Below are 26144 nucleotides of genomic sequence, written 5' to 3' on the forward strand. Positions count from 1 at the left end.
TCAGGCAAGGAGCTTGGGGTTGACGTAGCAGGCACTGGGGAGTCCTGAGGGGCACTGGGCTTTACATAATGTGCAGGGCAGATCGGCAAGTTGGTGGGGGTGATTGGGACCTTGAGATGCGATGCCCGAGCTGCCAGGGCGGCTTTGGGGTCACTTCTCTGGAAACCTCCGTATCTCGTCTGTGACTTGGGCCAAAGAGAGGATCCACTCCCGGGGCTCCCCGGGGACTCCCCAAGAGCCCTACCTGGCCTTTGGGGCCTGAGGCAGAGGCTCTCTGTGTTCTGTGACATGTCTGCTTCCTGTTTCTCCTCCCTCAGGGGAAGCCTCAAAAGAAAAACGCGCTCTCAAAACAAAGGAAGACGGGTCCTCGACTGCAGAGGAAGCAGGAAGCTCTGACCCTGCTCTGAGCCCAGCTGCCGGGGCCTGGGGACAGCGGGATGGAGTCCGTGGCCCTGTACAGCTTCCAGGCCACGGAGAGTGATGAGCTGGCCTTCAACAAGGGGGACACGCTCAAGGTAGGGTGGCCGGGATGTGCCGAGTTGGTCACACGTGGAATGGGGGGGGGGGGTTAAGAATGAGGGCCCGGGACAGCCCCCCAAACAGAGTCCAGCTTCTACAGGAGGACGGGCCCAGCTTCCCCAGTTATTGTGATTCTGGACAAGCCACTTGCTTCCTCTGAGCCTCAGTTTCCTCATCTAGGAAATGGGGGGATAATTAATTAGGACCCGTCCTTTGGGGGCTGTTGTGAGGGTTCAAGGAGACGTTACCATAGTGCCTGGCAGGGGTTGGTTCAACACCCAGTTTTCCGGGCGAAGAATTTGAAAAGACAGCTGAAAGGAGGGAGGGAGGGAGGGAAGGACAGAAAAGCTCTTAGGAAAGAATCGCGTGGGCACACTAACCTCCTGGGGCTGAAAGAAATGTGCCCGAAGTGTAAGAATGAGCTTCCCAGCAGTGTGGAGAAAAGGGAAAGGAGAGTCCTACCACAGCTTGTGTCTCCTTGTCTGCCCCCCCTTTTCTTTTTTTAGTTTTTATTGTTTATCTTTGATTTTAGAGAGAGAGCGAGAGAGCACGTGTGCGAGCAGGGGAGAGGGGCAGAGGGAGAGAGAGAGAGAGAGAGAAAATCTTAAGCAGGCTCCATTCCACAACCCTGGGATCATGACTTGAGCCAAAATCAGGAGGCAGACAGACAACCGACTGAGCCAACCCAGGTTCCCCTTTTGATGCACATCGCAGCCCTCTAAGGTGGTCCGGGCCGACGGGTTTGTGGGCGCTGTCTCTGGCAACGTCCCTGCTTATAAGTCTGCATATGCAAGCAGAGGTCAGGGGCCAGATTCAGAAGCGGCCATGCCAAGATTTAGGCACTGGAGTCCCGCTGACGTATGTTAAGGAAGTCACTGCCCCCTCCCTGGGCCTCAGTCTCCACACTGGAGCAGCGGCCATTAGACGGGGTGTCTCTCCCCCCTGCTGGGCCCCGCTCTTGGCCCCAAGCTTCAAGCACAAGAGGAGGGGACAGGAATGCCCATTTGTTGACACCCCACCAGAGCCAGGTCCCGAGCTCAGCAAAGCACACTAACGTCCCAGTTAAGCTGCCGAGGTGGGGAGAATCAGTGCCCCCTTTCACAGGTGACTAAACTGAGGCACAGGGAGGTGACACGACTTGCTCGGCATGGGGCCAAATGTGGGGTGCACCTACGTCCTTTGCCTCTGGAACCTTCATTCTGTCCCCGTGGGTCTGGGCTGGGGTTTGGGGAGCTCATGACGCTCCCCAAGAGGAACAGTGTCCCCTTAGGGGGCTCCCTTCCTCTCTATGCTGGGATGCCTGCCCTCAGGTCCACCTGAGGTGCCGGCTGGGGGCCCCGGGGACACGTGGCCATGTGGGGACGGGGGCAGGCTTAGCACCAGCACCACCTATAGCCAGGGTATGAGACCTTTGGTGAGAATCATATCTAGTTGAGAGATCTTACTAATCTGAGAGCAGTTTGGGGTCTGTAGACCCAGATGTAGGGCTTGGAGGGGAGCAGGACAGGGAGGAAATAGGAATGAGGTGGGTGCTGGGCTCCAGCTGAGGCTCAGAGTGACCAGCCAGCAGTGGATGGGGATCAGTGGGCGTCCCCCAAGCGACCGCAGCAAAGGCTGTGAAATCTCCACTTTCCTCCCAGATTCCTGTGCCCGCGACCCCCACCCCCATGTCAGTCAAGTTTCCCCGCTAACTTCTGCTAAAGCGTCAGCCGACTCCTGGTGTGTTTCTTTTACCAGAAGTTCTGGTTAAGGCAGGAGCGAGTGAGCTCATGAGCTCATGAGGACAGGGACCACACCAGGGCACCAGGACGTGAAACGGTGCCTGGCATGCAGTAGCCTCTTAGTAAGACATGGGGAATGTTGCAGGGAAGAAGGAAGGAAGGATTAAAGCGTTAGCTGAAACTTGGGCATCCCTCATGTCCACAGAGACTGACGAGGGGACCTTTCAAGCTCAAAGAACGATGGAGGAATGCCAGGCAACGGAAAGAGTGGCCTTTTCTCCCCTTCCTTCCTTCCTTCCTTCCTTCCTTCCTTCCACAAACACTTGTCAAGCTGTGGAGCACATACTTAGGCATTGTCCTAAGTGCTGAGGGTGTAGCAATGGAACAAGGCAAAGTCCCTGCCCTCCTGGAGCTGACATTCCAGAGAGTGAGTGACACCAGGAGGTGATAAATGGATTGAAGAAATCAACTGAGGGAGATGAAATGCAGAGGGCCAGTGGGTGGGAGGGGACAATGGGACAGCTTTAGGTGGGGTCGTCAGGACAGTCTCTCAAAAGAGGGAACATCTAGGGGTGCCTGGCTGGCTCAGTCAACAGAACATGAGATTCTTGATCTCAGGTCATGAGTTGGAGCCCCACATTGGGCATAGAACTTACAAAAAAAAAAAAAAAAAAAGAGGTAACACCTTAGCTGAGACCTGAAGGATGAGTTGGAACCAGCCATGCAAAGAGCCGGGGGAAGAGAGCAGCAGGTGGGAGGGAACAGCTGGTGCAAAGGCCCTGAGGCAGGACCGTGTCAGTGTGTTTGAAGAGTTGAAAGAAAGGTCTGTGGCTGAAGTGCAATGAGGGAAGAGAATCACAGGGTAAGGGTGATGTTGGGAGGTAAGCAGGAATTAGGACCTGTGAAGGATTTGTATTTCATTCCAAATTTGAGGCATACTCACGGAAGAGTTTTCAGTAGGGACAAAGACTGGATCGAGTTTACGTTTTGAAAAGATAACAGAGGGGACAGGAATGGAAGCAGGAAGGGGCTCTTGCAGTCCACTAAGTAAGAAATGAAGGTGGCTTAACCTTAAAAAAAAAAAGACAAGATATTAATGTCCTTAATATGTAAAGAGCTCTTATAAATCAACAAGAAAATCACAAACAGCATAATAGAAAAATGGGCAAAGGATATGAATGGGAAAATTGCCGAAGAAGCAACGTAAGCAAGTAAGTGCCCAATTTCACCAATAACAAAAGACGTGCGCCTTAAACCAAGTAATCGTTCCCCATTTGCCAGACCAGTGAACTTTTATTTTAAAAAGAATCTCCAAGTTTGTTGAGGATGTGAGAAAACATGCACTTTTACATGTGGGAGGTGGACAGGGTAAAGTGACGATCATTTTGATGGGAACTTGGGAAACATATAAAAAGCCGTAAAAATATCCATGTGTGTGAGCCAGAAATTCTGCCTCTGGGAACCCGAGATGTAATCAGAGATGTATGTGTGTTCTCTCATTAAGGACTCAGGGAGCACTCAGTGTGTCCCTGGTCCCATTCTCCGCCCTGGAGACTCAGCAAGGAGAAAACGGGCACAGTCGCTGCTCACGCAGCTGGTATTCTGGTGGCAGACGTGGGCCACAAACCAGATAAAGAAGGAAAACACAGAGTTTGTCAGATGGGGAAGGTGTATAGGGAAAAATAGAGCAGGTGAGAGGTGGGGCACGTTGGCAAAAGCGTCTGCAGTGTGAAATTAACCTGCGTTACCGGCTTAGTGCCAAATATTACGCAGTCCTGAAAATGCTCTTTGGGGAGGGCGTTTCATGCTTTTTCTGCACATCTCACATGTTCTGCAACGAGCAAGCATTCCTTCGAGGGCCAGCTGAGGCGGTGGGATAGCACGTTCACGGTTGTGCAGGTGCAAGGTCACATTTATTTATTTCGGATTTGGATGGATTTTTTTTTTTTGTATTAGCTTTATTTTGTTGGTTTTTTATTTATTTTTGTGTTAGCTTTTATTTATTTATTTATTTTTTTTATTTTATTTTAATTTTTTTTTCAACGTTTTTTATTTATTTTTGGGACAGAGAGAGACAGAGCATGAACGGGGGAGGGGCAGAGAGAGAGGGAGACACAGAATCGGAAACAGGCTCCAGGCTCCGAGCCATCAGCCCAGAGCCTGACGCGGGGCTCGAACTCACGGACCGCAAGATCGTGACCTGGCTGAAGTCGGACGCTCAACCGACTGCGCCACCCAGGCGCCCCTATTTTTGTGTTAGCTTTTAAACAGACTTTATTTCTCAGAAGTTTTTTTTTTTTTTTTTTTACTTTTTAACGTTAATTTATTTTTGAGACACAGAGCGCTAGCCGGGGAAGGGCAGAGAGAGAGGGAGACATGGAACCTGAAGCAGGCTCCAGGCTCCACACCATTCGCACGGAGCCCAGTGCGGGGCTCGAACCCACAAACCGTGAGATCGTGACCTGAGCTGAAACCAACAGTCAGACTCCTAACCGACTGAGCCACCCAGGCACCCCCAGAAATTTTTTCTTTTTAAAGAAATTTCTTAACATTTATTCATTTTTGAGAGACAGAGGGAGCCAGAGACAGAGCCGGTGAGGGAGCAGAGAGAGAAGGAGACACAGAATGTGAAACAGGCTCCAGGCTCTGAGCTGTCAGCACAGAGCCCCACACAGCACTCGAACTCACAAACTGTGAGATCATGACTTGAGCCAAAGTCGGACGCTTAACCGACTGAGCCACCCAGGCACTCCTTAGAAGTTTTCTTTTCTTTTCTTTTCTTTTTTTTTTTAATGTTTATTTATTTTTGAGAGAGAGAGGCAGGGGCCGGGAGGGGCAGAGAGAGGATCTGAAGCCGGCTTTGCACTGACAGCACAGAACCGGATGCGGGGCTCGAACTCACGAACCGGGAGATCATGACCTGAGCTGAAGTTGGTGCTTAACCGGCTGAGCCACCCAGGACCCCCCAGAACAGCTTCAGATTCACACGAAAATCGAGGAGACAGTACAGTGGCATCTGGACCCATCTCTCCCTATCCGTAACATCTTACATTATGAACCCCATGCCATTTTTTCCCCCACGACTGTGACAAAGTGTATTAGGGGACACCAGAGAGGACAAAGTGGAGGGGACAGGGTGGGCAGGGGGCAGATTAGACACCGTCTCTAAATATATAATAACCACAGCTGGTTTGTAATGGTTCACTGTCCATTTCAAATTTCAGACTGACTGTCCTCTGTGTCCAAGTGATTTTGAGTTATTGCAATGGGATCGTCTGTTCTCCTCTATGCACGTTATTAACTAACGAACATACTCAGAGTTTCTGCCTGGCTTTTATTTTTTTAACATACTGTCTTAAAACATTCTTTACCCCGATTCCCGAGTTTCTTGGGGCCCCCTTAAGTTTTGCTCCCGAGGTGCCTCACCCCCCTCACTCTTGCGGAGCCCTTCCTCTGTGCAACTGTAAAATCGTGAGCATGATGTCACCCTGTGTGCCCCCTTCTCCCGGGGCGCAGCTCCTGGAGCCATCCCGTTGATCCTTCCAACCGGTGCTTCCTGAGCGCCCCTGAGGGCCAGGCCCTGTCCCAGAAGTGCCCACAGGCAGATCCCAGCCTCTGGGAGCCCAAGATGAGAACATCTGAGCTCTGGTCTTGGAAGAGACCTGGGTGGCACATAGACCCACACTGGACACACCCAGACATCACTTCCTGGAACAAAGCATCCTCCCCGGTTGGCTGGGCACGTCCGGGTGCACAGGACCCCACTGTTCCCAGCTGAAGGAGGGGGGCCGGGTGGTGGCTTCGCCCCCATCTCTCCACGGATGACCCGGCCCCCAAGACCCAGACTCGGGGAGCCCACAGCCTCCTCGGCATCTCCAGAGACAAGGTCGATGGCACCTCGGACCCAATGCCGACAACCCTGAGCCCTCTAACCTGCTCCCCGACAGCCATTCCCGTGGCAGCCTGCCAGCACTCGGCCCAACCCCCTCGAGTTGTCCTGGCTGCTCCCCAACTGTCTCGTACCCGGCCGGTCGTTGAGTCCTGTCAGCGACTCTGCCGAAACCTATCTGGAACCTGACCGCCCCTCCACACCCCCTCCCCGACTGCCCTCCTCCTCCAGGCCTCCCCCGACCCCGGGCAGGTGCACAAGCTCCTCACTGCCCCACCTGCCTCTGCTCCTAGCCTCCCCAGTCTCCACACGGTGGCCATAACTCAGAGCCTGAGCCTCCCCTGCTGCCCCTCCCTGGCTTCTCTTGGCTTTTATTTTTTTTTTTTTAAGTTTAAATTTATTTATTTTGAGAGAAAGAGTGAGAGCACGAGCAGGAGAGGGGCAGAGAGAGAGAGAGAGAGAGAGAGAATCCCAAGCAGGCTCTGCACTGTCAGCACAGAGCCCGACGTGGGGCTCGATCCCACAGACGGTGAAGTCATGACCTGAGCCGAAATCAAGAGCTGGATGCTTAATGGACTGAGCCACCTGGGCGCCCCTTCTCTTGGCTTTTAAAGGAAAATCTGAACTGCTTCCTGTGGCATACAAGCCCTACGTGCTCTTGCCTGGCTGGCCTTCCCCACTTCTCCTCACAGTTCTGCCCTCCTGAGTCAACTCCAGACCCTCTGGACTCCTCTCGGTTCCGAGAGCAGGGCTTGCTACCACCTCAGGGCCCCCTGCACTGGCTGTTCCCTCTGACTTGGACACCGTTCCCCGCATTTTCTCACATCCGGTTCCTTCCTGTAACCGGGGTCTCCGTTCGCATATCACCTCTTCAGGGAGGGTTTTCTGGACCACCCCCATCTGTCCCCTGTTGACAATCTGCCTGCCCTCAACCAGACATCCTCGATCTATTTCAGAGCACTTGCCACTAATTTAAGGTACCTGTTCAGTTGTTTCCTTCCTTCTTTATTGTCCGCCTCTGCCCACAATGTAAGCTTGTTCCCTGCTGTCTCTCTAGGACTTTGCATGGTATCTGGCACACAGCAGGTGCTCAGGAAATAACTGATGAGTGAATTCCCTGGCTGGGGACCTTGGGGTAGGACAGTGTCCTGGGTGGAGCACACCCATGGGGGTAAAGGCCGGGGGCAAGCCAAGGTGTGAATTTCACCAGGGAGGAGCTGATCTGTCTCCTTGGTGTCAGTTTTCATGGCCCAGAGGGTCTGTAGCTTTTGGACAATTTTAACGGCAAGAATTCAGCCAATCTGGGGCACCTGGGTGGCTCGGTCGCTTAAGGGTCCAATTCTGGATTTCGGCTCGGGTCATGATCCCGTGGTTCGTGAGTCTGAGCCCCGCATCAGGCTCTGTGCTGTCCCTGGTTTGGGATTCTCTCTCTCCCTCTCTCTCTCTCTGCCCCTCCCTCGCACGCACTCTCTCTCTCTCAAAATAAATAAATTAACTAAAAAAAAAAAAAGAATTCAGCTAATGTAGCTAATGAGAACATCACAGATGAGAAAACTGATGCCAAGACTAGAGAGAGAGTCGGAAGCAGACGGAGTAGCCCAGCCCCAGGCTCCAGGGCATCTTCCTTGAATCTGTGGCCATGGAAGACAGCCCACAGGCTTTAATTCTCCCATTAAGTTGGGGAATTATTTTTGTTTTGTTTTCAGCAAAAGTTTTCCTGAGTCAGCCACCTGCTTCCGTCTGTCCCCGGGGCTGCTGACCTTGCCCAGGCTACAGACTCAGGAAGGAAGGAGTCAACGGAGCCTGGCAGACAGACAAGGGGGTGCCTGCCTGCACGGCCTGGGCCCAAGGCAGCAAATCCCAGCTCTTCCTGGCAAAATGGAACTAAGTCGATGCCCTTGCGTCTGCCTGCCCCCCGGCCCTTTGCACCTGCAATGCCCCCATGGTAGCATGCTCTTCTATATCTGATGTTTTTTTTTTCTCTCAACAAATACCCACTAGGATTGAGCCGATGTGCGCATCTGCTCCAGGACTGACAGGAGCGATGCCCCCTTGGCCTTGGGTCCAGGCACAAATGGGAGGTAGAGTGGAGGTAAAAACCAGTGGGCCAGGGTCCCCCCAGACCAGCTGAGCCAGGAACCCCAGGCCCCAGAGTCCTGGCTTGCTGTATGGGCTCTGCCTCCCCGCTGCTGGGTGGCCTTGCTCGCCCCCCACCTCTGGGCCTCGGTGTCCCCATCTGTGAAATAGCCTTTGGTGATGAGCTGTCCCACGGAAGGCTTGCCCCGGGGAAAGGAGGAAGGGGCCCCAAGATTCATTCTGTACATACTGTTCCTCCCTGCGGCCGCTTGGTTGCTCATCCACTGTAACTACCAGCCCGACTCGGGCTGTTTCAGTTCCTCTCGACCCACCTGTGGGGCTGCAGAGATCTCACGCCATGGACGAGGAGCCCATGTGACCTGGGCAGGCCAGGCCTCGGCCACGTCTCAGCCCAAAGACCTCCTTTATTTTGCTCTCTGGTGCCTGAATCCCCACCACCCTGCATTGTCACCCCTGAACTCAGATTATAAGGGTTGTTTAAGTGTAAGTGACCCCAGGTGACCACCGGTAGGCGCTGAGCTCAGGCTGGGGCTCCCCGACCTTCCAGGGTCCCTCCGACCTTCACCCCATGGCTCGGTACACGGCATGCAAATGCTACAGAAACCCCATGTTCAGGGGCACAGCTCAGGAACTGAGGCACCCCAGATCTGCCCCCCCAGATCTGCCTGGGAGTCCAGCTCCGGCCCCCCTGAAGTTCAACGCACCAAAACCTCACTGGGTCCCCAGCTGTCCAACCTGGGGAGTCTGTGACCCTCTTGGGGACAGGCTGTCCCGGGCCCTGAAATCAGACACGGCCCTCGTGAACTGGGGCAGGTCCCCAACCCTCCCCTGTGAAGTGGGTCCTGGGCTGGCATGGGTGATGCCCACCTGGGGTCCTTGAGCGGCGAGACCTCAGCTGGTGGCAGCCGTGCCTCTTTGGTAAGCAAGTGACCGTTGTCCCTCCCGCCCGCAGATCCTGAACATGGAAGATGATCAGAACTGGTACAAGGCTGAGCTGCGAGGTGCTGAGGGCTTTATTCCCAAGAACTACATCCGCGTCAAGCCCCACCCGTGAGTGGCTGCCCCCCCCGCCCCGCCCCCTGCCCCGGCCCTACCCTCAAGGCGGCCCCAGACCCTGCAGTCAAGTGTCCTCACCTGGCCTGGCCCAGGCCGAGCCGAGCTGCCCGAAGGGCACCCCTTAAGCACGCCCCTGGCTTCTAGTCATCAGTGTCTATGCTTAGCAGGGGCAGAGGACAGAGATTCGAGGACCAAAGTGGTGGCAGGGTCAGGGCCAGCCCAGGCCACGCCCCTGAGGGCCTGGAACACCAGAGAACGCCCAGGAGAGTGCTGAAGGGGACAGGGCCCCGGGCTCTCAGACAGCTGGTGGGGTCTCTGGCAGGTCCTGCTGTCTCTATGCCTCAGTTTCCTTACCTGTAATACAAGAAGGGCCGAGGCTTCAATCTGCAGAGGATTCTAGAGCTCTCTTTAAGAGTGGGTGTCATGTGTGGGGCCAGGCATCCTGGGACCTGGGACCTGCTGGCCCAGGGAAGCTCCCAGCACGCCCTCAGCAGGTGGCCTCCCAAGCTGCTGCCCTGAGAAGGGCCGGGGCCGACCCCGGCCCCAGAACAGGCCCAAGTGGCCGAGAACCTATGAAAAACCGACTGGATATGGCTGAGATGATGGTGGAGGTAGGCCCCTCACTCAGTCACTCGTCAAACACTAGCCGCAGCCCCAGGGGGCCTGGCTGGGTGATGCCAGAGACACATGATGAGATGCTGGGGTTGGAGCAGCCCCATCCTGTGGGAGCAACAGGTCATAAAGAAAGCACGAGATGGGAAGGCCGTCAGCATTGAGGTAACTGGGGAAGGCTCCTCAGAAGAGGTGACAATGAATGGGGTTTTGAAGGGTGTGTAGGAGTTAGCTAAGCAGCAGAAGAGGAAGGCATTCCTGGAAGAGGGGACAGACAGGACAATGAGGAAGAGCCCGTGGCAGGAGGGCCTCAGATGCCAGGCTCACGGTGGTGGGGAGCGTGGCGATGGCTGAGCAGGGGAGGGACCCTGTCACAGGTGGAGGCGTGTGACAGGGCCGTGCAGGCTGGAGGGGACAGACTGGAAGCCATGAGGTGTGTGTGACGGTGAGTTAGCAGGGGAGGGCAGTGCAGGGTCAGGGTGGGAACTGGAGGGTATTTCCTCTTTATCTGCCTGCCTTCGAGTTATTTCCAAGCTGCTACCACCTCCGGCTTCCTGTGCAGGCAAGGCCCCATCCCACCCACATCCCCAGCTACCCTGCCTGGGTTCCAGGCATCCCCAGCCTCCCCACGCAGAGGCCGCTGCCTCTAGCCGACACCCTGGGCTGCAGCTATGACATCCAGGCCCTGCGGTGGCCCTGTGGGCAGGTATCTGTCCCTCTGGCCTTATAGTCTTTCGGTCAATAAAGGGAGAACACGAGGGGAGAGAGAGAGAGAGAGAAATGCCAGGTGTCCCGGGGAATCCATAAGCCAATGGAGGACACAGGCAGGAGTGACCACCGTGGGCCGGTGGGTCAGAGAGAGGCCGCCAGGGGGAGGAAATGGCCTGGTGAAGGCCAGAAGCCCGGAAGGCACAAAGCTGCTGAGGAGCCCTGAAGAGAAGCTTGCATTTGCTGACCCAAGATTTCGGTGCAGGGCCAGGCCTATCTGGGTGACGCTGGTGGCTGAGACAAGACCACACCTGTTGGAAGCCATGGAGGGTCCCCGTGTCTGAGGCCCTTGGGGTCCCGGGGGTCAGTTCTAGCCACCTACATCTGGGACAGAGCAGGGACAGGGGTGAGGCCCCCAACCCACCCACCAGGTCATGCCCAGATGTGTTCTTGGCTAACCTCAGCACCTTCCCTGGCCCCAAAATAGCGGTGGGGAAACTCGGCATCTGACTCAGCCCGTCGGGCCCCCGGGTGGGGGGGGAAGGGGAGGGGGAGGGCTGGGGAGGGCTGGGGCGGGCTGGGGTCCCAGAAGGCCTCATCCTACACCAGCCCCACTCCTTCCCTGAGCACCCCCACTGTCTCCCCTGCCTGCCCGGGGAGCCCCTGGGGGAACCGTGATACCGACCAGGGGCCCCAGAGGCACCCACCCGGCCGTGTGCCCGTGGCGGCCGTCAGGGAGGGCTTCCCAGAGGAAGGGCATGGTCCGCTGGGCCTGGAAGTTACAGTAGAAGTTTGCCAGGGAGGGCAGCAGACAGGCCTAAGCGAGTGCTGTGCGGGGAGGGGCGTGAGCCATTTCACAGCAGCTGAGGCGCCTGCAATCTCTCCAGGGCAGACAGTGGAGACAGCTGGATTCTGGGGGCTTCGGGAAGTGCTTGTCCCGCACCCCGTCCTTCAAGCCACCTGAGGACCAGCCCTGCCTTCTCCTGACGGGGGGCAGGGCTGGCCTCCTCAGAGGGTGTGGTTGCCGAAGCCTTTGAGGGTGACGGCCGCCCACACACTGACGCCTCCTATGGGGTTTTGTGGGTTCTTTGGAGACACCCGAGCCCTCAGGAAACGCCCACTCAGGGCCCCACTGGGCCCCTGCTCCTGAACGGTGCCTGCACCTGTGTCCTGCTGGGGGCCGCGGCCTCCCAGCTCAGCCTCCCGAACTCCGGGGACCCGGGCCGAGCTTTCCAGATGGTGGCCTTGAGCCCCCACACTCAGCAGCCGTCTTCACTGCCTCCCCTCCCAGGAAATCCACCGTGAGATGGGCTCGGGGTCCCCACCAGTCTGGGGACAGCAGTAGGCTAAGCCTCGCTTCTGGGTGTGGTTTCCTCAGAAGCAGCACCTGAGCCGCAGTGGGAGGACGAGAACTTTCTTTTGGAGCGGGAGGCGGGCAGGGTAAGTAGGGCTGTGCCGTCCACACGGCCGCTGACGGCGGCAACAGACAGGAGGGGCACCAGAGGGAGAGGACGTGACACAGGCACCCCAGAGTGTTCCATCGGGGCAGGGAGGTGAGTGTCCACCTGCTCGTCTCAGAGAATGTTCCGGGGGCTCGGTCTACCCTGCACACAGGCCTGTGTTAGTCGCCAGAAAAAAAGCCCCGGGGCCGAACCCTGGTGTTCGCATTTGGCCCAGCCCCGTGCGGGGACGGCGGGGACGGTGGGGATGCGGTGGGACACCACCGGCAGCTGCCGCTCCACCTATCGCCCTGGCTCTGGGCTTCGAGGGCTCGTCAACATCCTGACACAACAGGAAAAGTCCCACCTCACATCCGCCCCCGGTGCCAAACTCAGACTCAGGAAACATTTGCTGAAAGAGGGAAGGGAAGCTTGACAAGGGACGGAGTCTCTGGACCCCACCCGGGGTTGGCCGTGGTGCCACCATGAGACTCTGGCTGCTCTGGGCCTCAGTTTCCCCAGCTGAACAAGAAAGGGCCCAGCCAGAAACCACCTGGACGCTACAAGGGTGGGCAAGGCCCAAAGAGGCCGGGGCTGCGTGGGCCACACGGCGAGATGGGCAGGCCTGGCAGAGAAGCTGAGCCCCAGCCTTTTGTCTCCAGGTACTGGGGGCAGAGGGGCAGTGGGGGTCTTGCAGGACTCTAAGCATCTACCAACCACTTCTGCATTACCCAGTTCTATTTGGTCAGCTAGAAAAGGGACTTGGACCTGTGAGCAAAAGTCCAGGCGGCCTCAGTCCGTGCATCTGTGAAATGGGTGCAGGGAAACTCTTAGTGCTTTTGCCCTCCGTTTTCTCCTCTTTTTTTTTTTTTTTTTTTTTTTTTTTCACTTTTCAGAATCTCTCATCTAAAACAGAAGAGCTCAGCTGGGGTTGGCCAGGTCGAGGTGCCCTAAATTTTGATTTTTCTCCTTTCATAATTTCTCATTTCATAATATGTTTGCCTGGCTTGGGCTCAGGAGCCAGAACGCCGGGATCGGGTCCCCACTCCTGCCTGCCATGGCGTGTACCCTTGGGTTCGTTGCTGTGCGATTCTGAGCCTCGGGCTCCTCATCTATGACATGGGTGCAATCACATCTCCTGTGTCTCGGGACCGCCGTGAGGATCCGCGATGTTGGAGGCCCGGCACATGGGGAAGGGGTAGCCTGGCCTCCCCACTGCCCTCACTTGTCCCCTCTCTCTGCAGGTGGTACTCGGGCAGGATTTCCCGGCAACTGGCCGAAGAGATTCTGATGAAGCGGAACCACCTGGGAGCCTTCCTGATCCGGGAGAGTGAGAGCTCCCCAGGGGAGTTCTCTGTCTCCGTGAAGTGAGTTCTGACCCATGGGGGAGCGCGGAGAAGGGTGGAGAGAGGTCTCCCTGAGGGAGGAACAGCCAGAACCTGGAAGCAGGTCACTGTCTGGTGGGGGGCGGGGGGGCAGGGAATGACACGCACCCCGGCGTGTGGTCCAGAGTGGTGGGAATATGCTTGGAAAGGGGGTCGGGGCTGCCTGCAAGGCCTCAAGTCCCGGCGCGAAGGGTCTGTGGACATTATTCTCTGGGCAGTAGGGAGCCATCATAGACTCATCATGAGCGGAGGAAGAAGGATGCCAGGGTTTGATGTAATGGAAGCCACTCGGGGCGGGAGAAGCATCGAGACACCCAGGGCAGATGTCCAGGATGTGGTGTGGGCAGGGTGCCACCATATGGTGCCGTGATTGAGATGAGGGACTGTGGGGCCAGGCTGCTTGGGTTCAGGTTCTAGTTCTGCCCTTTCCTGGCTGTGTGACCTTGGGCAAGTCACTTAACTTCTCTGTGCCTGCTTCCTCTGATGTGAATTGAGTAATTGCAAGGAATATATGAGTCAATATATATATATATTTTGAGTCAATATATTCAGAGCGATTGGAATACTGCCTGACATTGAAGCAGGGTCGCCGTGATGGGAGGGTCTGGCTTTGTGACCAGCAGCTCCTCGGGCATGATGTGGCAGTCTCTGGGGAGCGCAGAACCCAATCCCAAAGGCCACAACTAGGGCCATGGAGGAATCCAGGCTGGAAGGTAGAAACAGGAACAGGCATCGGGGGCGAAGGGGTCTGGTCTCTGTGTTTCCTATTCTCAGGACCTGGGACAGTAGGACATAGATGCATAAATTCAAGGAATATTTTGTTGAGCTACATGTCCTGTGCCAGGCTATTCTAGAAGCTGGGGAAATGACGGTAAAAAAAACCCAAAGTTGCTGCCCTGATGGGTTTATGTCCTGGTGGGAGAGACAGACAGCATACAAGGAAGCAAAGGAATAGAGCAGGAGCCAAGGTGGTCAGAGATGGCCTCTCTGAAGAGGTAGTATGTTTTTAAATGTTTATTTTTGAGAGAGAGGCAGAGACCGAGCATGAGTTGGGGAGAGAGAGGGAGGGAGATGCACAGAATCCAAAGCAGGCTCCAAGCTCTGAGCTGTCAGCACAGAGCCCGACGCGGGGCTCGAACTCACAAACCACGAGATCGTGACCTGAGCCGAAGTCGGACGCTTAACCGTCAGAGCCACCCAGGCGCCCCAAAGGTAGCATTTGAACAAAGATCTGAACTTGGAAGTGGAGGCTGCCCAGGTCTCCAGGAATGAGGACCTGGGAGGAGAGACTTCTACGCAGAGGGAACAGCAAATGCAAAGGCCCTGGGGTAGGAATGCACCTGGGCCGTGTTGGAGTCCACAGGAGGTGGTGTGATAAGAGCAGAGAAGCAAAGGGGGAGAGGATGAGGGATGTGGTCAAAGAGATGGAGCTGACGGGTCCTGACCGGGAGTTTTCTCTGGGAGCAGTAGGGAGCCATGGAGGGTCTTGAGCAGGGGGCGATGTGATTGGCTTCCATTTTTTGGCAGATCCCTCCGGCTGCTATGAGGAGGAGGGATGGTTGGGAGTAAGCAGAGCACTTGGAGGCCAGTGAGGAGCCAGGCCGGAGGTGGCGGTATCTGGGACTCTGGAGGGGGCTGAGGACATGAAAAGCGACCGGGGAGGGGAGTGGTGTGGATCTGCGAAGTCAGGGCCCCCAGCAAGATGCCGACTGTCAGGGTCTCCGCGGGAGGCGCCCACGGTGCCAGCTTTTCCTGTCACTGACCGCGGTATTGGGGTGGCAAGGTTGCCAGCGGGAGGGAGGGAACAAGCAGCGGACCCTGGAGCTTGGCAGTGTGGCCCCTAGGAGGCCGTTCTCCCGGGACTGGGTTGGTTCACGGCCAATGGCTTGATTGTCCAAAGGATAAATGAACACGGGGCCACTTTGTTGGTTAATGTGGGGGCTGGGGGGGGGAGTGTGACAGGGCGCTGGGGTCCGGGGAATCCCAAAGAAGCAGAGAAAGAAAGACACGGACAGGGAGGCTGCTGGGGCATGTGTGTAAAAATGACCCAACATCGCGAGAGTTCTCGGCACTTACCTGATCCCCTCCAAGCTATGCAAGCAGCCGGCCAGTTCCTTTTACTTCCCTTCCGTCCTTGACCTCCAGGGAACAGACCGGTTATCCCAGGGGATGGGAATGGCTCTGGCCCTCTTTGAGCCTCTATTTCCCCATCTTAAAAATGGGAGCACTGTTAAGGCGCCTGGGTGGCTCAGTCGGTTGGGCGTCCGACTTCAGCTCAGGTCATGATCTCCCGGTCTGTGGGTTCGAGCCCCATGTCGGGCTCTGTGCTGACAGCTCAGAGCCTGGAGCCTGCTTCAAATTCTGTATCTCTCTCTCTCTCTGCCCCTCTCCTGCTTGCACGCCATCTATCTGTCTCCCCCAAACAAATAAGTCTTTAAAAAAGTTTTTTTTAATGGGAGCACTGTCAGTGTGCATGTGTATGGGGGTGGGGGGGATGCTGTGAGTTCTTAGCTCTGATCCACCACCCCGCCCCCCGCCCCAGGACGGTCGTGGGCATCTGGAGTGCCCCCTGGGTCACTTCCCACTTCCACAGCTCAGCCTCCACTCCCCAGGATCCGTGCAAAAGCAGGAAATGGAAATTTTCCGTGTGCTGGCTGGCCAAGGGCCTGGTCAGCTGGGAATGGCGCCACCAGGTGGGCTGGTCCAGCTTCGAGGGGCTCCTGGAATCAGTTCAAAAGCCCAAGATCACCCAGCAAAGCAGGGGCACAGGGGACTCAGCCGGACAGCTTCTGCAGCTGGAGCTGAGGGGAGGTGGTGGCCCTGCCAACCCCCACCCTGCCTCTCCCTCCTCTGTGATCAAATCACACCTCCATGCACTGCCCTCTTCTGGCGATTCTTTGTAAGTGCAGCCCGGCTGGTGCAGGTTCAGACGCTGCTCTGTGTGTGTGTGTGTGTGTAAGTAAGAGAGAGAGAGAGAGAAAAGAGAAGAGAGAGGGAGGGGGGGAGAGAGAGAGAGAGAGAGAACCACAGAGTGGGACAGAGAGAGGAGTCAAACCAAGGAGTGTGGTGGGAATGTAGACACAGCCTGGCCCAGGCGTCTCCACGATGAATGAATAAAACCAGCAATTCAGAGACAGGGGACACTTTCCACAGGGTGAAGGAGGTGATATCTGAGCTGGGCCCTGAAGCCCGAGTAGGAGTTTGGTGTACAAAGAGAGGAGAGGCATGTCAGGCACAGGGACTAGCCTGTTGGACCCGGAGTTGGGGTGGGGCAGGGGTGGGTTTGGATAGCAACAAGTCCGACCAGGAGGGGAGACAGGCAGTACTAGGAAGTAGTTGTTGAGCAGGGGAGCCAGCACCCACATCCTGGGAAAAGGCCTGGGAGCATCTTTCGGAGAAATCCTAGCACATGCCCTTCCGCACGTCCCCCAGGGCATCCTGGCCGAGCCCCCCTCCCCCTCTCCCCCCCCCCCCCCAGGTCAGAACCAGAAGGAGCTTCCAGGGCTCAGCTAGCTGTGGTTTGTGCACAGCGTCACCAGGTGGCGTCCTCCACCCCCCAGTTTCATCCCAGCTGAGCCACGCCTCCCAGGTCCTCCTCCCATTCCTGGTCCATTGTCTCTCCCGGGGGCCTTTCAGTGGCCCTTGGAGGATCACAGGGCAGGGATTAGAGTTGGAAACTGAGACTCAGAGGGCGTATATGGCTGGGAGTGTGGGCTTTTGAGCCAGAATCTCAGCTCTGATACTAGCTGTATAACCCTGGGCAAATTACCCTCTGAGCCTCAGTTAGTAAGTGCTCCAAAAATGCAAGTTATACTAGTTATTATATTACCTTCTAAGGGCCACACTGCTTCCCAGCCCCCTGTCCCACGAACCCAGGGCTACTAGAGAAGGGGCAGTGACAGAGTGGCAGGGAACCCAGTTTTCGTCCTGACTTCGCTTCCCGTACCCCCCCCCCCACCCCGTGCCCCCGGGCAGGTCCTGGCTTTCTCTTGGCTGTAACGGCCTCATCTACATCATAGAGACAGCAACCCCCAGGTTGTGAAGTCCAGTGACTCGATGGCCATCCAGCAAAGTGACAGCTGTGCAGGTTCAGGTGTGAGAGCATTTCCGCCTGCATCGGCTTGGCTCTCGGGGACTCTGACCCCATTCCACGTGGCATCTCCCGCATGCTCACGCCAAGCCCCATAAAGCTGTCAGAGGTGGGGTTTATGGGCCTGGGCTGCCTCTCGGAGCGAGAGCGGCCACGGCTGACTGCCCTTTGTGAATTTACAAAGGGCCGTCCGCCACCACTTCCAGGGGCATGTCTGAGCTGGCAGGCAGCAAGCCAGGGACCAAGGCTGGGGCGCAGTGCCTGGGCTGTGTCGCTTTTGTCCCACACTCCCAGCCAGCCTGCGGTGGACTTCTCCGCCTTAAACGGCAGGTTGCTCCCAAGCGAGGCATTTTGCTTCCGTTCAGGCCGGAAGCGCCCTGGAGTCAATGCACGTATGTTTGCTCTGGTCACCGAGTACCTACTGTGTGCCAGGCCTTGTCCCAGGTGCTTGGGATTCGGCCATGAACAAAATAGGACAAAGCTCCCTGTCCTTCGGGCACCCATTTCTACTGGGGTGACAGACAGGAAACAGTTATACAAATTATATAAAATCTTGGAAGATGATAAAGGCTCTTGGGGAAGTGAAGCAGGAAAGAAATGGTAGCAGAAGGTGGAGGGTGCAATACTTTGCAGGCAAAGACAGAGAAGAAGTGATCCCCAGAAACCCCACTGGCAGGAAACGGGGGCCCAGAGAAGTGCAGTAACTTACCCAAGGTCACACAGCAAGGAAGAGCAGAGCAAGTGCCCATTGACCCTCTGCGCCCTGACAGACCCACCTTTCCTGAGTCCCAAAGACCCAGGGGTCCCTGCCAAGGTCCCCTTGGTTCGATTTCATGTCTGCTGCGGCACGTGTATTCCGCCCCAGCCCTTTTCTGAGGCTAGAGAAGGGCCATGCCTAACGGAGATCACCTGGTGGGGGTGAGCACCCAGACCTCTGCCCCGGAGGGCCCACAGGCCCCAGCCGGGGCAGTCCTGGGGCTCCTGACCTTACCCCAGCCTTGTTTATCCTGTCCCTTTGCTGCTGCCACTGTCCCTTTGCTGCTGCCACCAGGCCAGAAAAACCAGCCGGGCAGGACAGGCTGTTGCGAGCATCAGGACTCAGTTGGTCCTTGAGGCTTTTGTTACAGCCCAGAGGCCAGGCCCTGCCCCTCGTTCCCCCCACCCCGCCCACAGTGGGCGGGTGTGGGGGTCACACACAGAGACAAACACACCCACGGCTGCAAAGAAAGGGACTCACACATACAGTCATACAGTCGCACTCACGGAGCAGAGAGAGAGAGAGACCTCCCCCTCCCCCCCACACCCCTAGACACGAGAGACACGGACACCAGGCACACGCAGGCCAGGACACTCACACAAACACCGTGGGCACTGCCCACTGTTGTGGACCAGCTCCACATGGCCCCTCCTCTGGCCTCGCCCAGGTCGAGACCCCTTCCTGGCCGCCCTTCCCGCCTCCAGCTCAGCAGGGCTCACAGGGCACGGCTGTCTGCACTCAAGCCATCCCCCCTGCCCAGTTCGGGGGTCATCTGGAGTCAGACATGGAACCCCCTATGTGCCCTGCAGCTCCCCTGGGCCGGGGGGAGGGAGGGAGAGTCCACAGACGGTCTAAAGGGTTCTCAAACACCTCAAGGCTCCACCCTGGCCTTGAAGGATGGCTAAGGCCAAGACCACAGAGGAAAGGGAAGGTGTTCCTGGGGAGATCACTAGCAAGGGCCCCACGAGGCTGGAAGATAAGCTGGCTAGAGAGAGGGAGACTGCCCCAGATGCTGAGTCCTTGGGGCCACCCGATGGAAGTGGCCCTGCTCAGCCTCAGACAAGCGTGATCACTGATCAGGAGGGGCCACGCCTGGCTTACATGGCCGCCCCTGGCTGTGGGCAGGCCTCTCTCCTTTCTGGGTCCTGCTCTCCTCACTACAGAACAGGAAGGTTGGACCAGGTGGGAGAAGGGACAAGGCCCGTCATTTACTGAGGACCTACTATGCACCACACACAGGTGAGGGGCTGGAACACGCAAGCATCCCAGATTTGAGAATTCTCCCAATTCTCAGATTGGAAGGTTCTAGAATTCCTGGGTCCCTTGTCCCTTTCCTGTCTCATCTCCTCTTCTCTGCTCGCCGATCGTCCTGTGTGATCAGGGAATGCTTTGTTCCTGATAACTTTCCTGGTAACTGAAGGTAACCTCCAAGCACCAAAAAGTTCAAAGTTGTGGTCCGTTGGGGTCGAGGTCATTTTCTTTTTCTTTCTTTCTTTCTTTCTTTCTTTCTTTCTTTCTTTCTTTCTTTCTTTTTCTAATGTTTAATGTTTATTTTAATTTTAGAGAGAGAGGGAGAGAGACGGATCACAAGTGGGGAAGGGGCAGAGAGAGAGGGAGACATAGAATCTGAAGCAGGCTCCAGGCTCTGAGCTGTCAGCACAGAGCCCGATGTGGGGCTCGAACCCATGAACCGTGAGATCAGGACCTGAGCTGAAGTCCGAAAGTTGGACGCTTCACTGACTGAGCCACCTGGGCTCCCCCTGGAGATCATTTTCACAGCTACTACCCCCTTATCTGTCCCCTTACCCAAAGGGGAGGGGCCGTCCTTACCCCAGGTTCCTCCTCCTGCCTCTGCACCAGGTGGCCCAGATATGACATGGAGTCCTTGGGGTCCGTTTCCTGGTTTCTCACTTGCCCGGCTTCGGGTTGCCTCACTCCGCTGCTGGGAGAGACACTCCTCCCCGAACACCCCTGCCAAAGTCTAGGGACCCGGGGAAAACCTGATCTCGCAGGGACCGGACACTAGGGAGTCATAGGGCTTAGAGGCTGCCTCAAGGGGAGCGTGTGGCCTCTGGGAGGCTGTGGCAGACCAGACAGGGCAGGAGGCACCGTCCGCCTGCCCGCCCTAGTTCCATCCCAGGAACACGGGCATGCATGTCGGCCGGCCGACAGCATGAGCGGCTTAGTCACCTGGGAACAATGCTTGCTGATGAGCGCCTTTGTCTCGGGTCTGGGGATCACTGCTCCACCCGGTCCCAGAACTGGCTCGCCTTGGAGCTAAGCTGCCCTGAGATCTGGATGTGTCTTAGAGAGGGTGTCGGGTCTATTTCAGGGTCAGGACACCTGGAGGGCTGGAATCACAGCTCAGAGCGGACCGGACAGGAGAGGGTTTCAAGAACAACGCACCTGATGAGCATTTAAGCCTTGGGCCTTGACGCTCTAGTCCCTGGGTCTAGCCTCTCCCAGCTGGGCTAGCCCTCAGGGCCCACTCCGGCCTCCCTGCCTTTTCGGTGTGTAGTATGCAAGCCATTCTGTGCAGTGGGTCAGAAGAAGGCCGTACAAGGGGCTGAGGAACCCAGGGAGACCTCTGACTCTGACTGAGCTTGGGCCATTTTACCTGGGCTTTGAGGCATGAGTAGGAGCTTGACTCGAGAAGAATTTGGAGAAAACTGTGTATGCAAAGGCTTGGAGGGGAGGTATGTTGGAGTGGAGAGAGAGATTCTGTGTGGTTTGGACCCCTTAACATGGGCAGGGTGGGAGGCATCCCACTTTGCCCACCCCCCCCCCCACTCCCAACACACGAACAGAACAGATTCACCTTAAACAATTATCTTCAGTCTTTAATCTTAAACCTTCAACCGAGCAGCGCACCCGCCCCAGGACTGATGCTGGAGGAACCACGGGTCCCAGGCCTTCTGGGCTCTCAGCTCCACCAGCCACCTGGGCAGGAAGCCCTTCCACGGGCAGGTTCCTAAGCTGGCTTCTTTCTGCTGGGGAGCCGGGGTTCTGCTGTGTTCTCCCAGCAGATTCCCCCGCCTCCTGCAACCCCCCTCCGGGGAGTGCATCAGCGCCCCCCGTTGGGCAGGTGAGGAGGCCGAGGCCCAGAGGCCCAGGTGAGCTGACCGGAGCAAGGAAGGGTGGCCGTGGTCTTTTGGCCAGGCCCAGAGGATGAGAGGGAAGGCCTCCTGGGGATCACAGCCCAGGGAACAACGTGGTGCAGTAGCAGTCCTGGACTGGGGCTGACAAGGTCTGCGATGTTCCCCGTATCACAATTAGAATTATGATTATTGCTATTGCCGTACGACGAGAACCAGCAGGGGAGCATGCTAGAATGACGCTTCACACGTGGGAGCTTGGATGTGGCCCCAGCTCCGGTTTCTGTTGCCGCGTGTGACCCTGGGGGGGGGTCACGGTTTGCACTCGGGGCCTCAGTTTCCCCCACCGTACAAAGGGCTCGGTTTGCACCTCCTGGACCACGTGGTGGGGCCGGCCACCCTTGCAGAAGGGAGGGGAACCGCAGTGGTTTGTGCTGCCCATTGTCCTAACGCTGGCCCCACCTCTGGTCCCAGTCCATCATGGCCTGTCCTGGCCTATGGGACATGCTGTGTGCGGGAAGAGAGTATATGAAGCGTATGAAGGAGGTGAGGCTGGGCAGGTAATCAGAGCCAGATCTCGAGTCCGAGGTGTTAAGATTTTCTCCCGAGGGCAATGGGGAGCCATAGAAGGTTCTTGAGGTAGGGGGCACATAGAGACATGAAGCATCCGACACACCTGAGCTCCTCTCCCACCTGCAGGCTTTGGTCTGAGTCAGCATGGTCTGAGGACTCACTCTTCGTGGGACCGGGAGGGCCGGGAGGGGGCTAGGGGAGATTGTCACGTCTGAGGGGCATATTGAAGAGATGTGAGAAGAGAAGGCCGTTTATTGATTTATTTATTTTTAAAGTTTATTTATTTTGAGAGAGAGAGAGAGAGAGAGAGAATGAGTGGGGAAGAAGGGCAGAGAATCCCAAGCAGGCTCTGCACTGTCAGCACAGAGCACGAGTCGGGGCTTGAACCCACGGACCATGAGCCCACGATCTGAGCCGAAATCAAGAGTCGGACGCTCAACCGACTGAGCCACCCAGGCAACCCCCTCCTCCGAGAGGAACCCGTTCAATGCTGCCAATTAGCCACAGGCAGCATTTTCTGAACCCTTTTCCAGAAGGAAGGTGCTACCATTATCCAGAAGCTGAGGTTTAGAGAAGTTCAGTGACCTGCCTAAGGTCTCACGTCGACCTGCCCTCCCGCCCTGCGCCTTCTCCCCCGACTGCGGGTCTCAACCAGGGCTGAGAGGGGCGAGCTTCCAGGGGGAGGCAGAAGGGGGGGTCCCCGGGCCCCGCTGAGGCTGCCCCTCTCCGCTAGCTACGGCGACCAGGTACAGCACTTCAAGGTGCTGCGCGAGGCCTCGGGCAAGTACTACCTGTGGGAAGAGAAGTTCAACTCCCTGAATGAGCTGGTCGACTTCTACCGCACCACCACCATCGCCAAGCAGCGGCAGGTTTTCCTGCGGGATGAGGAGCCCCTGCTCAAGGTAGGGCCCCCCCACGTGAGCCTCCGCGGGGGGCCGGGACACCTGCCGGGTCTGGCCACCCCCCACCCCCACCGGCAGCCCCGCATCCAGCCCAGGCTCTAGAGTCCGACTCTGGTGGCACTGCGGTGAGACACGCAAGGGTGGGGACGGAGAGGGAAAGGAAAGGAAGGAAGAGAACGGATGTGACGCGGGGCCACCAGTGTCTGGCTTGTTCTCAGCTCCTGGCGCAGTGCGTGGGTCACAGTAGGCACTCGGTGTGAATTTGCGTGAATGAAGGTACAGACACCTGCCGAGCCTACTGGGTGCCGTGTGCGCTGAGCTGGGCTTAGTATGCTGGGGTCCTCATCTGGCCATTGCCCAGGTGAGGAAACTGAGGCGCACCCAAGACCACCCACTGCGTAGGCTCAGTCCGGGGTTCTGGCCCCGAGGAGCTGGTGTTGGGTGGGGTGGAGGCAGTGTGAGCGCTCGTGGGTGAGGGCCTGGCTGGGCTCAGGGTGTGTGTGTGTGTGTGTGTGTGTGTGTAGTGGGGGGTGGGTACCCAGCCGCCACTGGTCCTCGCAAGAACAGCAATTTGCTAGCCAGCCCTTTCATCAAGGGGCCCCTAGGACCAGCCCTCGCTCTCATCAGAATGATGATAGCAGCCAACAGGGTTATTAGCCCCGGTGTGCTGTTTCCTCTGGGAGGGGGGGTTCGGCAAGGCCTGGGGCTAGAGGTCAGGACCCTGGGACGGCCCAGTTGAGCCTGGGCTCTGCAGGGGAACCAGGGAGCATAGCCTGGGGCGGGGGAGAGGGGAGGCTGACGGACTGCTACAGAGAAGCTCCAGTCCTGCCTGTCCCTAGACCCCCACCACGCGTGACCTTCGTCCGTTCCTCAACTGGGCCTCGGTTTCCCCTCTCATGTGCCAGGAGGGTCAAACGGTGCCTCGGGAGACCCCCATTCATGCACTCTGGGCCTCCAGGAAGCTGCCGGGCCTCTTAAATCTGATCCTGGGGCTGGGTCGGTGGCGAGCTCTCTGTCTGAGCCACCTTCCCTCCCCCTCCCCCTCCCCCCGCCAGGCCTCTGTCCCAGACCTCCTGCAACCTCTCCCCTTCACCGCCGTGGGCCAGGTCTGCCCTTGGAGAATGTGAGGGAGCCAGTGTGGAGCTGGCTGAGGGCTCCCCACACCGCCGCCCCCCCCACCACTGCCTCGCTCTGGCCTGGGCCCTGGGGGCACCCACCCTGTGGGAGAACTCCAGAGCTGGCTCAGTCCCCTAGGACCCATGCCGCCTCCTACTTCCTGGGCAGAGAGCCGCTAATTACAGCCTGTCCACTGATCCTATCACCCATCCTGGATAAGATTCCGCAGGCTCAGAACAGAGATGCTGGTGGGACCGGTAGGGCCAGGACACGGCGACAGGCTGACGTGCCTGCAGAGAGCTCTTGTCCGCCCGCCATTTGCGGGGGGGGGGGCGGGGGGGGGGGAACTAAGTCCCACGAGGGTGGGGACTTACCCGAGGTCACCTCGGGGTATAGATAGGACAGGAACCCAGGCCTGAGAGCTGGGAGCGGCCCTGAGTGACATCCTCTCCCTCGAAGCTCGGTCAAGGGCGCAGCGGTAAACTCTGTTCTTAGCTATGCACCACTTTACAGCTTACAAGGCCTGTTCCTGTGGCCAGGACAGTGGTGTTGGTCTGTGGAGAGGGTGGCGTAGACTTGGAGTGAGAACAGAGTCCAAGCTCAATTCTGCCCTCCCACCCACAGCAAATCACTTCTCTTGTTGGGGCCTCCTGAAAACCCCCACTAACCACCTCCTCCCCTCGCAGGGCCCCCGGGCCTGCTTTGCCCAGGCCCAGTTTGACTTCTCGGCCCAGGACCCCTCACAGCTCAGCTTCCACCGCGGTGACATCATCGAGGTCCTGGAGCGCCTGGACCCCCACTGGTGGCGGGGCCGGTTCTGCGGACGCGTGGGCTTCTTCCCACGGAGCTGCGTCCAGCCGGTACAACTGTGACCGGGGTGGGGGCCCGGGGCGGGGGCAGAGCCAGCAGGCCATCCGCCCACCAGACACTGAGGTCCCCAGAGAGGACGCGGACGCCCCGTCCCGGGGTCCCACGGGGCTCAGCCTCACTGGAACGTGGACCTCCTCACTGCCAGGCCCGGGCTCCCGCTGCTTCATACAAACGGAGACGGGGCCTCGGTGCCCGAGGACCGCTGCGATGTTCAGTGCCCACCAGGCAGGGGGAGCTCCCAGAGCTTCCTGCTGGCCTCTTCCTGTTGGCTGCCAGCTGCATGGTGTCACGGGGCAGGGGGACAGAAGCCCCACTCACTCCAACCATCAATGGCCGCGGTCTCGGGGCTCTTGTATTTGGGGGCTCTACCCGAGGAAGCATGGGGGACGGGTTCACCTGGGGCTGACCATCTTCTGGGCCTCCCTGCCCACCCTCAGATGGCCTCTTGAGGTGTTCTGGCTACCGGGAAAGTGGCTTAGAGGTGAGGGACAGGCAAGGGGACTGCATGCACATTGACCTGGACCGATGGACAGACTCCAGGTGGAGACTAACTTCTCAGCAGCCCCCTGACGACTTCAGGCCCCACTTGGGTGTCCAACACCCTCACCCCACCACAGACACTTTGGGGAGGGCCTGCGGGAGGGGAGTGCAGGGATGAAAGAAACAGGCAGCTGTCCCTCTCCCATAGGCCCGACACGATGGACAAGCTCCGAGGGCAGGCCCCGGGCACAGCCACTTGGGGGACCTGGCTGCTCTGGCCTTCTCTGTTTAGGCCCAACTTCTGCCCGGACTGGGGTTCCCGGAGCTCAGGGAAGCTACAGGCCAGGCGGGAGGCCAGGGCCACCGCCGGACTTTGAGGTCTAACAGCATCTGGGATGGGACACTGGCCTGAGCACCGGCGGGGCGTCCGCATGGAATGTGCCACCAGCAGCCGGTACTGACTAGCCCCTGACCAGGGCCTGGGCACTTTGGGGGGCAGGAAGCATGAAACGGGGCTCCGAAAGTGCTTCGAATGCCAGGCTGATGGTGGAAGGGGCAGGGAGCGGGGAGGGAGGGAGGGGACGGCCTCGTGGCAGCCAGGAGCAGCTGGGATGGGAGGCAGGAGTCCAGGGAGGGGGACTCCCCTCTGCCCAGGGCCGTCTGGAGACCCTTCAAGCCCCGAGCTGCTCCTGACCTGGGCCCGTGTATTCAAAATAAAAACAAGAAAATGAGTATAAGGATGTCGATCGGAAACCTCATTTTCTTTGCTTTGTGCTGGTTTTGAAATACCGCCTTCTTTCTGTCCGTCGCCCCCCGACCTTTTTAGGACTCCTCC

The 26144-nt window shown here is 57.7% G+C and overlaps 1 protein-coding gene across 2 annotated transcripts; it reads left to right on the forward strand.

Moving 5' to 3' along the window:
* Nucleotides 1-240: 240 nt before the first annotated feature.
* On the forward strand, nt 241-26028 carry LOC102954649 (GRB2 related adaptor protein). 2 transcript variants are annotated; one of them, XM_007080762.3, is made up of 6 exons: nt 241-515; nt 9179-9276; nt 13286-13408; nt 22675-22843; nt 24646-24819; nt 25518-26028. In XM_007080762.3, exons 1-6 carry the CDS (start codon nt 438-440, stop codon nt 25599-25601), a joined length of 726 nt encoding a protein of 241 aa, XP_007080824.2. In that variant the 5' UTR covers nt 241-437; the 3' UTR covers nt 25602-26028. The 2 variants fall into 2 exon arrangements, with proteins under 2 accessions (XP_007080824.2, XP_042821861.1); XM_042965927.1 differs by having other exon boundaries at nt 243-515; nt 24646-26027.
* Nucleotides 26029-26144: the final 116 nt, after the last annotated feature.

This window comes from Panthera tigris, chromosome E1 (genome assembly GCF_018350195.1).
Source record: "Panthera tigris isolate Pti1 chromosome E1, P.tigris_Pti1_mat1.1, whole genome shotgun sequence".
Lineage (NCBI taxonomy): Eukaryota > Metazoa > Chordata > Mammalia > Carnivora > Felidae > Panthera > Panthera tigris.

What these genes read in the sequence shown, in the direction of transcription:
- LOC102954649 (XM_007080762.3), top strand. Translation starts at nt 438, where the DNA reads ATGGAGTCCGTGGCCCTGTACAGCTTCCAGGCCACGGAGAGTGATGAG. An exon ending in ACAAGGGGGACACGCTCAAG is followed by an intron (nt 516 to 9,178) that starts GTAGGGTGGCCG and finishes TCCCGCCCGCAG; the next exon opens with ATCCTGAACATGGAAGATGA. An exon ending in GAGTTCTCTGTCTCCGTGAA is followed by an intron (nt 13,409 to 22,674) that starts GTGAGTTCTGAC and finishes CCTCTCCGCTAG; the next exon opens with CTACGGCGACCAGGTACAGC.